Genomic DNA, 12,324 nt, shown 5'->3' on the forward strand with positions numbered 1-12,324 from the left:
TTTACTTTTGGATACATACATACTCGCCTTTTTAAAAACCTACACTAATATTTGAATAAAATATTTAGTTTATCATTTATGGTGATACAAAAGTCGTGACATATTTGAATTAAACTTAAACAACATATTTGGTGTTATAAACTTTGCAAAAATCAGTAAAAAGTATGTTAAACATAAACACAAAGTTTGATATTTTACTACAAATAATATTATTAGTAAAATAGTCGTAAACTTGTCGTTATCATTTTTTGATGGTTTATAATCCAAGATAATATGCTATTTTTGCAACATATGTTACAACTTGACATATTCACTAAAGTCTATTTATATAAAATGTTGTAAATAATTTAACCGAAATCATATACAAAACAGTTTTATGACAGAAAAAATGTGTGTCATAAACTGTCTGTCATAAAACTCATATCGCATAAGTAATAAGTTGAATGTCATGAAACCTAGGAATCGCGTGTCATAAAACAGTATATTATCAAATTCTGTAAAATGCGTGTCATAAAACATCTGTCATGAATTTACACTACTAATGTTATTTCAATATTTAATAAAGAGTGTAGAATCTTGCATAAAACCGTTAATGCTCTAGTAAGACTCTATCTTCATCGTACCTACCTAGCGTATAACCTAAGTCTTGTAATTATAACCATAGTCTCCTGGAGGGAGAGCGAGGTAATTTTGTATAGATCTATACGGGGATTGACACCCCCACACCTAAGTTGTTCGCTACAGCTAGATGAGGCCAGTCTAGAGTGACAAATATCTTACCGAAACTGACGCCTGAAGAACGTCGTGACAGGTATAACAGTAACATCTAGCATGGTTATAATGACTCACATAGGGATTAACAATTCCATCTTGATTTACGGGAAAACTTACACTTCACTAGTTTTATAAAGTATAAAAGTACACACAATTTTTAGTACTCAATTGTCACTATTTCAGTCTTAGGGTCTAAGACTACGGTTTCATACAATCAAAAAAATATGGGATTTTCTGGGAACATACATTCATATGATTCAAAGAAACGTGCATACATATATTCATGGTTTTTCGAAATGAACATACAATTCACTTTTATCGAAAATATTGGATTATTTGGAAGCATACAACATTTTTGTCAAGCAAAACAGATACATACTATTTTCATACAAAAATGCTTATGAAATCACCAACATTCTATGTTGATGCTTTTCAAAACGACTTGTATTCTCATGAAAACAGTAAGCAGATACTCGAGCCATGGATTTTGGATATTTTTCTACATTATAAAATTTACAATTTTGTCGCTTTTGTATAACATTTGAACAATTACAAATTGTAAACTCATAAAGATTTTAATCTTAATGTATGTCGTTTGGTGGCTATGTCCATTTATATTCAATTGTGATGATACAATACAATAACGTCATCCGCCCCCGGACGTTTCCGTCGTCCTGGGACGGGGTTGTGAGAATTTTCCAACTTAAAAAATATTAACCAACACACATGTTTTACTACAGAGTTGAAATGCTAGCATCGACAAATAAATGAAAAAGTGCTCGACCACTTTATCACCGAGGTTATAGACATAGATTATAAGAGAGTTTATGGGAGGAATGAGATTTTTAGGGATATGAATTCCAAATTTCTACTTAATATATCATACCAACAGGCTTGGCGGATACAACAATATGTTCTCTTATTGTTAAGAGGTACCAAAGAAGATTCATTTACCAAACTCCCAGCGTATGTGCATAGCTTGGTCAAACATAATCCCATAATGGTTACTCATATTAAAACAAATGAGGATGATCGGTTTGATTCGTGTATATCGTGATTGGTTGCTTAGTATGTAATGATACTTATGGTAAAAATACTATACATGATTTATAGTTATTTATTTTTAACGCAATTTTAATATATTGTAGGTACGAGCTATCCTCAATTGTTGTAGGCTAACACTTATAATAGATGTTGGCCACCTGAAGGGTGAATTAAAGGGTACAATGTTGCTTGTAGTGATGATGGAAGGACAGAACCAAATAATGTTGGTTGCTTATGGCATATGCAAAAGTGAGTGTACAGAGAAATGGCCATGGTTCCTTCAAAAACTGCATGAATATATAAGCATTGTGGAGGACCTTACATTCATATCTGATAGGGCTCCATCAATAGCAACATCCATTGCAAATCAATTCCCCCGTGCCTTTCATGGAATATTGGTATCCATTTGTATTTCAGCATTACATCTGAATTCAGAAGGAGTAATACATTAAACTCGTTGTTTTGGGAGACTTGCAAGGCTTATATTAAATATTTCGATGATGGTATAAAAAATGAGGGAAATGTCGGTGTATGGGAATACCTACGAAAAATAAATCCAAATAGGCAAGGGAAAATTTTCCTAGGAATGGATCTTTTCTTATGATGTCAAATAGTGTAGAGTCGATAAATTCAATGTCAAAATTTGCAAGGAAGATTCCAATATTGATGTTGATTGATTTTTTCGTGCAACAATGCAACAATAGAGTTTTCAAAAGCAGAATTTTGAAGATGCAAATCTTTTATATTAATGAGTATATGAAGTGTTTTCTTTCTTACTTGCATGAAATTGTTATTACTTGTAGCGGAAGCAAAACGACACTCACCCCATGGGCTGAGGAGATTGTTAGAGTAAACAAAAATGCTTGTAATAATTAGATGTTGTACCCGATCTCAAGAAATAGATTTCAAGTTAAAAGTTCTACTCACATTAGTGTGATTGTTGATTTTGAACACAAAACTTTTACATGTAGGCAGTGGCAAATAGATGGCATACTTTGTGGTCATGTCATAAAAGTGCTAACAGTGAACAATTATGAAGATTGTTTTGGGTTTGCTTTAAAAGCTTATGATATAGAGACACTTAGGAAAACTTGTGAGGAGTGTGTGAACCCTTTGCCAAGTCCATCTGAGTGGGAGATCCCCGATGATTTGATGATTGTAAGGCCACCTATAATGGAGAGATTTCAGTCCAGAAGGCCAAGAAACACGAATCGCAGTATGTCGCAAGGTGAGTGTCTTATACGAAAAGAATGTCTTACGTGTGGTCAGGTAGTACGCGCGAGGAAAAACTATATGGGTAGGGATTTCGGGAGCGGATTTAGGCAGAGTAAAATATCGACAAAGAACGAGATAACGAATAATAAATTGGAATCCGGGAGCGGATCACGGAATGAACATGTATACTCCACATTTGATTTAAACAACACTTTTGATTTAAACTACCCTTAGATAAAGTGGGAAACTCTTATGTAATATTTATTTAAGTTCTAATTTTCATTTGTTATTTCCTACTATTTTATAAAATAACGTATTTAGCATTTTAACAGTGAATTACATGTTTATTTTCTATATTTGGCATTGGTAACACATAGTTATTACGCTTGAAAGTAGACTGTGTGTTGTTAAAACTATATAAAATAGCAAAACATAGTATTTTTAGCCTATCAAAAAGCTATCATTTAAGTCCGATTTTCATTTTTTTTTCTAGATTACGTTCTTTATACTTAGTTCTTCAGCCTCATATATCGGGATCGTAAATCTGATATCGGTAACGCATAGTTATTACGCTCCAAAGTAGGCTCCATGTTTAAAACTACATAAAATAGCAAAACGTAGCATTTTTAGTTTATCAAAAAGCTATCGTTTATAGTTGGATTTTCATGTTTTTTTCTAGATTACGTTATTTGTAACTAGTTCTTCAGCCTCACATATCAGGATCGTAAATTTGATATTGGTAACGTATAGTTATTACGCTCCAAAGTAGGCTCTGTGTTTTTAAAAACTACATAAAATAGCAAAATGTAGCATTTTTAGTCTATCAAAAAGCTATCGGCTATAGTCTAATTTTCATGTTTTTTTCTAGATTACATTCTTTGTACCTAGTTCTTTAGCCTCACATAACGGGATCGTAAGTCCAATATCGATAACACATAGTTATTACGCTCTAAAGTAGGCTCTGTGTTGTTAAAAACTACATAAAATAGCAAAATGTAGCATTTTTAGCCTATCAAAAAGTTAATGTTTAGAGTTAAATTTTCATTTTTTTTTCTTGATTACGTTCTTTGTACCTAGGTCTTCGGCTTCATATATCGGGATCATAAATATAATCATGTACGTAAAATGATAACTTTTACTAAATGATGTGTCAGAGAGTCATTGTTCGATATGACAATACATTAAATAGTAGTCAAAGGCTACTAAGAGTAGTCAAAGCCTACTAAAAAGTAGTCAAAATATAACCATGTACGTAAAATGATATGACTTCTACTGGAAGATGTGTCGAAGAGTCACTATTTGATATGACAATACATGAAATAGTAATCAAAGGCTACTAAAAATAGTCGAATCCTATTAAAAATAATCAAAATATAAGCATGTTTGTAAGATGATATGACTTCTACTATACAATGTGTCGGAGAATCACTGTTTGATCATGAAGTAGTAGTAGTCAAAAGCTACTAAGAGTAGTCGAAACCTATTAAAAAATAATAAAAATATAATCATGAAGTAGTAGTCAAAAGCTACTAAACAGTAGTTAAAACCAATTAAAAAATATGCAAAATGTCTTTTACATATATATCTTCGACCTTTACAATATTTATCAAACATATATTTTTTTAATCAAACCACCATACACCTACAATCATGTCTACTTTTTTAAAAAAAATGGTGGTTGATGCCAAAGGAAAAGAGAATACAACTCTTAACAAAAAAAAAAAAAAAAATAAATAAGAGATCAAGACAGAGAGTACAGGTATTAAAGAAGATAGAAAATGATTGGAAAAATTACAATCTCAAATATGATAGAAAAGGGGTCGGTTACAGACAAAGAACGCAACATAAAAACTGCAATCGTTTGGGTACGAGAGGCCATAGAACACGCCAACAAAGAAGACGTAGAATTAAAGAGGATTATCAAAGGGATACATAAAAATAACAATCGGGTGATTTCAAGAAAAATAAAAATATCTTATTGATTTTTCAACTTCATATCGTTGATTAAATGTATGATTTCTCATCAACTAATTTTATGTAACACTTACTACTAAATCAATGTAATATATAATGTTTGCTTGTTTCTTATGATTAATGTTATTAAGTATGAATGTATTATCTGTAAAAGTAATATTATCCATATTAGGGATCATTTTGCTACCATAAACTAAAATAAAATTACATAACATAATATTTTCAAATTTTTATAAAGTAATTGTTATGAAATAGCTTCTAATCAAATTATTGTAAAATTGAAAATTTCCAAGATCTCTAATATATCATGGACATCCTATTGCAAAACTGCGGAGCAGCCCGACGACTGAAAAAAAAACTGCTTCAAGAACATAACATAAAAACACGACACTCTGCAAACTGTCATTCATGTTGCGGCAAGTCAACAATGTCGTTAACATTAATAGAGATTTTCAGATTTTCTGAGTAGGCAACTCTTATTTTTGGCTTTTTCCCTTCCATAATGAGAATACACTGCAATGCTTCACCTCGCTTTTTTTTCTTTCCTTTGTTTTTTTCATTTGTAAATTACAACATCCTTTAGTATATTTAATGGTTAAGGGTGAGACATGAGAGGTGATCATTTAATAGGTAAACTGAAAAATGAAGGAAGGAGAATAAGGAGTGATGAAGCGCTGATATGACAAAAAAAATGTGTGTAAAAAACAGGATGAAGTTGCACACCTTTGCCGTTTGAAAAAACAATAATATTGATGCCTTGTTAGTATTCTTTCTCTATTATTTGTCACACTTCAAGATTGCGTAAAAAAGTATTAGTAGCGAAAACAAACATGCAAGATTATAATTTTAAAAATGGAAGACATCCACAATTTTTGACAAAAAGATGTACTGAAACGGCTAGTAAAAGTATTCGACTTTTATGAGAATTGAGAAGTCCACTAGTGACAAGTCATTATTGCATAAACAAGATCTTTCTTTTGTTACACGATGGGTGATTAAAAAGTGAACATAGGTTTCAAAGGTAATAATAACAGATCACTGACGTACAAATATTACTAGATTTTATTTTTGGCAAAAGTAAATAGGAAAAGAAAGACATTGATGTAACCACATGCCTACATTTTATTATAATATTCCTTAACTTTATGTTTGAGTGGTATATTTTTTTATAAAGATTAACCCATCAATCAAATAAAAAACACCACACAATCATGAAATCATGAAAGAGACTGAGAAACAGCAAAGATCCACCAACATCATCTCACCCAAACCTACCCCTAAAACACGCATCAAAATGTTGTACCACATGCCTAATTGGTTGTACTTCAACCATGGTCAATTATAGCATTGGAAACCCCATTTCACATCCTCCCATTTTAGTCTCAAAACCTTGAACTCTACATTCAAATTCCCAGGTCATTAAATAAAGCGTTGTACCTTATGCATCTCGGGTTGTACCTTACACCTTATCTATGGTTCTTTAACTCTAGAGGTGTACCATGTGCATCTTTTGTTGTACCTCATCCATAGTCAATAAAGGTATGCAAAACGTATCCTCTAATTGGGCCCCAAAATCCTCAACTCTACAGGAATAACATTTACATGCAAGGGCAGTTTTTAAGTGTAAGCCATTTGACATTTTGACTAAGCCCAAATGTACAAGTTTTATTGCATGATGTACAACTTGCATAAAATTATTGTTATCTCTTTGAAAGGACATGTACCATCAAGCCATAATTGAGAAAACATGCCAAAACAGAAAGGCACTAATGCATCTATCAAAACAAAAGGCCAAACACACACTCACACACAATAATATGTGAATGAAGCCAGAAAATACTGAAAGTGAAAGCAGTGTGTGTGTGTGTGTGAATGGTACTCTGAAGATACCAATTGAAAATGGGTTGTCAGCCTCCATGTGACATGGTGGACCTATACCCTTCATGTCCACCCTCAAAGAAACCAAAAAAATCGGACAAAAGACTACTACCCTAAAGGCCTAAACTAATCTTTAAATAAAAATGTACAAGTTTCCATTGCACAAGGTACAACTCACACTAAAAAGATCAGATCAGTCAAATCTCGATTCATTTACCCTTTTGGATCTTGTATCAATATTGACGATCAAAAGGACACTAGAAAGGTCAAATCAAGTATACAAATGGTTGTACCTTAGGGATTAAGAGTTGTACCATACAATAGAGTTGAACATACTAGGGCAGAAAAAGAAATTACCACATAAGTAAAAAGAGAAAGTTGCTAACCACTACTACCCTTTTCTTTTGATTTGTTATATGCATGGTTCAATGAGTGTTTGGTGGGGAGGGGGAGGGGGAGGGGGTCCAGCACATAGTTTGAAGGGAAGGGTACAAAAGTAAATAAAGAAAGATACCCTACTCCCATTAAATCAGTTCATCTATCCTTGTTTTCTTTTATGTATTGCATATTATGTATAGTTGTAAGTAGTATGGGGAGAGAGGTTTTGAAGATGATAATCTTGATGTTGTTGATGTTGTTTTTTTATAATCCTGCTCCTACTCCTGCATAAAACAATATATAAAAAAAAATTAATATAAAATACACAACATAATTCACATTGGTTTAGCTAAAACATGATTTAGGGTTTGTTTCTTTTTTCCCATAAGTAATGATGTTTATCCGGTTAAAATGTTGTATACATAAGATATGTTCGTTATCTAGACCGAGTTAACCGTCAGAATGAGACTAAATGACCATTTTACCCTTGCATCGTAAAAAAACAATTTTCACAATATTCATCGATTTTAACTCCCTAAGCCCATTAGAATGCTATGAGGACATTTGTTTATGTTTTTGAAAGCAATGGAATCTGTCAAAGGAATTGGAATCTGTCTTGTGTTTAGTTGGCAGGAAATGGAATCGAACTCGATAAGAAAAAGGATTTGGACTAAGGAAACAAAATGCACCACGGAACGGAATCTCAGATTCCGATTCCGTAGGAATCTAAAAACAAAAGGCAAAGTGAGTACTTGATTATTGAAATAAATATATATAAATCGTACTCTAACTTTAAGCATCTGATGATATATAGACCTAACGTTTGTCCTTCAATAACCATAAAGACGTAACATTTGTCCGACTCAATAACAACAACATTGCGTATACCCCACACATATTTGGTCCACAAAGGAGAAAAATAAAAAAAGTAAAACAGGTGTTGACCAAATTGACTTTCGGTCAACGGTATCATTTTGACTTTATTTATAAACACGAATGTACGAGTTTTTTGTTATTTTTTTTTTTTTGTAATTCTAAACTAAAAGGAATAATATATATAAATATTCTTACCAAGCAAAGTTAAATCGCTCCATGATGACAACAATGCAGCTAAATTCACCTACATTTTAATGGCTTCTTGCCACAAAAAAATAAAAACTGGTAAATATAAAAAATCAAAAAAAATGTTGAGAGATATGAATTGAAGTTTAGATTTGAAGCAATCTTTTGGTGATTTTTTATATACCTTGGCATTTGGAAGTAACATGAATTGATAGAACCCCGCATGTCGATGGCGGTTGAAGAGGTGGGAGGGTGGCGGGTGGTGGCGGCACCACCGCCGGTTTCAGCCTCCGGCGTATCAGTCGAGAAAATCGTCTGGTGGTTGGTGGCGGCTGACTTTGTAGGTGATGCAAATAAGTTATCAGGAAGGTTGTGCTCAAAACTGTAATTTAAACAAGAAACACATGATCATAAATTCATAATCAATTATAACATCAAAATTCAAAATTCAAAATTCAAAATCCAAACCTTTCTTGTTTATCAGTTTCATTCTGACCGGATTTCTCCTCCTTCCCGGAGCCATTGCCGCCACTATTCCCGCCATCATTCTTCACTTCCGGTGGTGGCACATTTGGATCGGATTCATCTCTTGGTGAATTTGTATCATCTTCAGTGCTAATTTTTGCTACATATGTGAAACCGATATTGTTAGTAATAAGAACATGAAAAAAAAAACAAAAAACAAAAAACAAAAAAGGATATATATTATTTGTTAATTATTATTTATTATTTACCTCCAGAAACATCTTCATTGTTGACATCTGATGAAAACGTTGAAGAAGCAGATAAATTGTGGTGAAACTGATGATTTTTTAGCTCATTTAATTGCAAATTCATCATTCTTCTATCTTGGATTTCAATTGCATGTTGTAATTCTGCACGTTCCTCTAACTTTCTTCTCAAAATCATCTCATGATTAAACATTCGTGCACCTGTTTTATATTTATAAAAATCATCTAAGATTAAACATTATATTATAAAATTTAAAATTAAAATTAAATGTTTATATAGATATGATATTTTTGCTCACCAAAGGGGATATGATCGAATGGCTCAGCAGATTCAATTGCAGTTGGACTCAAACACCCAGAAAAATCTCCTCTTTCAATTTGTTGCTGATGCTTCCTACATAAAATAAGGGGATATTTAATATTTTAATCATTTGTGACAAAAAAAGAGAAAGTGTCGCGAATGGTGGTTCATACTTGTCTGGGATTTTGCCCTTTTCTTTATAAGGCTTAACAAGAACCCGTGAATCACATACAAAATGTGGATTTCCTTTTGCTAAAATCGCTTTGACAGTTTCAGGAAGCATAAACGTGACAAATCCAAACATTCGTTTTTGTTGATATGGGATTCTCACATCTTGAACAGGTCCAAACATGCTTCAAAAGATTAAAGAAATGGGAAATCTTTAGTTCATGAAAGAAAAGGGTTAAAATCAAGAATTCAAGATTGTTTGTTGATGAAATGAGACCTGAAGTAATTTGAAACATCTTCTTCTTTGAAAGTACTGTCAGCTGGAAATGTCAAGTAAATTTGTCGCGAACTTGAATTTGAATTCGCAAACCCTAAAAAATCATTCCGATCAGGTCGACAACGACCAAATTTGTGAAATTCATCTCCCATCATCAATGCTGCTGCTGATCTAAAAGACAGAATAAATCCATATGATCAAACATTAAGTTTTTAAATACAGAAAGTTTTATATATGTATGTGGTAAAGCCAAACATGACCTAACTTTATCCACAAAAACGAGAAAAGATTCTTTTTTTTTTTTCTTTACCCTTTTCTTCTATATGCATTTCAAGAAGAAATCCAACACGAGAAACGGAAAAAGAAGGCTTTAAAGAACTAATAATAGCATATAATTGCAGCATAATTATGCTGTTCCTCTTTTTCCAGATACTAAAGAAATCCAACATACGAAACTACAGGGTGAAGAATAACCAATAAAGTGGTAATTTTTGAGTAATAATGAGGGAGATGACTTTAACTTTACCTAGGATTCTCATTGAGAAAGTTCATGCACCTGTTGAAAGGAAAAGGAGGAACTCCGCCTCCGGTCATGGCTGCAATTCGTTGCTGCTGCTGTTGAATGGCTTTAAACCTAAGCAAATCTTCGAAAGCATCGATTTTTCCGGTGGGAGAACCGGCGACTGCTGTAGGTGAAGATGAACCGAGCCCTAGTTCTTCCCCGAAACCGCCGTTACCATGAACGAACTTACAGGAAGTACCGTTTTTACAAAACCCTCGAGCGAAGTACATGCAAGGTCTCCAGCCACCACCCATATCGTCGTTTCCGCCTCCACCGCCAAGAAAAACATCGTTCACCGAGCAACTCCTCCGGTGTAGATGATGGTGATGCAAGTCGCCACAGTTACCCGTTTCGACAGACCAATTTGAACTATCGTTAGGGTAGGGGAAGAGAACCGAGTCACTACGACCACCGGGGCTCACCATTGGGTCTATAAAGTCGACATTTTTAGATTCGTCGAAGAAGGAAAGCTGATCGGGAACAACTTGCAGTCCATTGTTAGTACTATACTCCTCGGTGGGATCGTTAAAATTGTTGTAAAACGACGAAGCAGAAGAACCACCACCGTTTACCACAGCAGCGTAAGAAGCCGGACGAGGGCTACCACGGTGATGATGATGATCGGGGAAAGACCCAGATAAAGACCAAGGCGAACTCGGCGAAGATGGGTTCATGTGATGAAACCCATTGTTGGGAATGATGATTTGAGGGGAATTTCGGTGCATAAACAGCGAAGGAGTCGAAGGTGCAGAAGAAGCATTCGACGAAATGTCTAAGAAATTTTTGGCTTGTTTTATGACGGAAACCAGAAGGTTTTCTGGGCCAAACGCCAGCCTTATCATCTCATTTTCTCCTTGGTCTTGTATGAGTATGTATCCCATGATTTTTGAAGCATTTTCTGGATCTAATTTTTGGATCCTTGACATCACCATTTTCGTAGCTTCAACTGTATCCATGGTGGTGTATAAACCCAGTAAAAAAACACTTTTATTTCAAAAAGAAAACAAAAACAAAACACAGTCGCTCTCAGTCACTCGACCACCATTTTTGTTTGCTTCACCTTTCTCTCTCTACAACAAAAAAAGCATCGAATTTTAGAGAGAGAAAGAAGCGGAGGGAGAAGGAAAAGGTGGGATTTTTTTTATTTTTTTTTTTTGAACAGTGAGTAAAAACCTTCACTTTAGTTACAGAGAGAGAGGAGATATAAGATAGATGATATAGAGCGAGAGAGAGAAACGGAGAGAAAAACGTTCAACGGTTCGGCTTGTTTTTGGGGATTAATGAGAGAGAAGATGACAAAATGTACAAGAGATTATGCAACACGTACAACTCCTGTAAGCAATCTTGATGCTTTGCTGTATCCCACATACAGATTATAAGTTGGATGAGTCAAAGAGGGTTTGTTTGTTGTTGCTGTTTAAAGCTTTTGGTTTTGGTGAGAGGGTTTGGAATTGGAGCTTTGGGGAAGATGAAGCAAAGGGGGATAGGTTGTGGGGTGGGGTGGGGGGAGTGTGTGTCAGGTGTGTTACAATCTTTTTTTATTTAATTTTTTTTTATGTAAGTCTATAAATATTCTAAAAGATTGACTATATTATTATTTTTGTTATTATTGTTATTATTAAAATATGATATATAAAATTAAAACTGTAAAAACAACAGTGTGGGCTTTGGGGTTTGTTGTCTTATGAGTTGCAGCCACCACAACTTTTGATATTAGTGAAAACTTTGCAGAGGTTTTTGGGGCAGAGGAAAAGAAATTAGGTAAAGAAAATAAATGGGAGTGGATTAAATTTATATAAATTATCTTGAAAAGGACAAAATACGATGGTTTCATGTTTTTTAAGTAATTTGTTTAAGGGACAAAATAAACAATTATTATAATATTGAAATTGGTCAAAATAAGTGTTGGGACTTTCTTGTAATTTATACGAAAAGGGTTTTAAAGGATTTTTAAATTTTA

At 33.6% G+C, this 12,324-nt stretch overlaps 1 protein-coding gene across 3 annotated transcripts; it reads right to left on the minus strand.

The window, feature by feature from the left end:
• Positions 1 to 7,161: 7,161 nt before the first annotated feature.
• On the minus strand, positions 7,162 to 11,856 carry LOC145000300 (zinc finger CCCH domain-containing protein 53-like). Of its 3 annotated transcripts, none has more exons than XM_078959499.1 (9): positions 10,359 to 11,856; positions 9,803 to 9,973; positions 9,531 to 9,710; positions 9,356 to 9,450; positions 9,060 to 9,257; positions 8,794 to 8,950; positions 8,510 to 8,707; positions 8,335 to 8,400; positions 7,162 to 7,547 (listed from the first exon to the last, which is right to left on the minus strand). In XM_078959499.1, the coding sequence occupies exons 1-8, from the start codon at positions 11,318 to 11,320 to the stop codon at positions 8,391 to 8,393; spliced, it is 1,971 nt and encodes a 656-aa protein (XP_078815625.1). In that variant the 5' UTR covers positions 11,321 to 11,856; the 3' UTR covers positions 7,162 to 7,547; positions 8,335 to 8,390. The 3 variants fall into 3 exon arrangements, with proteins under 3 accessions (XP_078815625.1, XP_078815623.1, XP_078815624.1); XM_078959497.1 differs by having other exon boundaries at positions 10,329 to 11,855; XM_078959498.1 differs by having other exon boundaries at positions 8,335 to 8,397; positions 10,329 to 11,854.
• Positions 11,857 to 12,324: the final 468 nt, after the last annotated feature.

The sequence above is a fragment of the Lactuca saligna genome, chromosome 6 (assembly GCF_052625555.1).
Source record: "Lactuca saligna cultivar CGN05327 chromosome 6, ASM5262555v1, whole genome shotgun sequence".
Taxonomy (NCBI): Eukaryota; Viridiplantae; Streptophyta; class Magnoliopsida; order Asterales; family Asteraceae; genus Lactuca; species Lactuca saligna.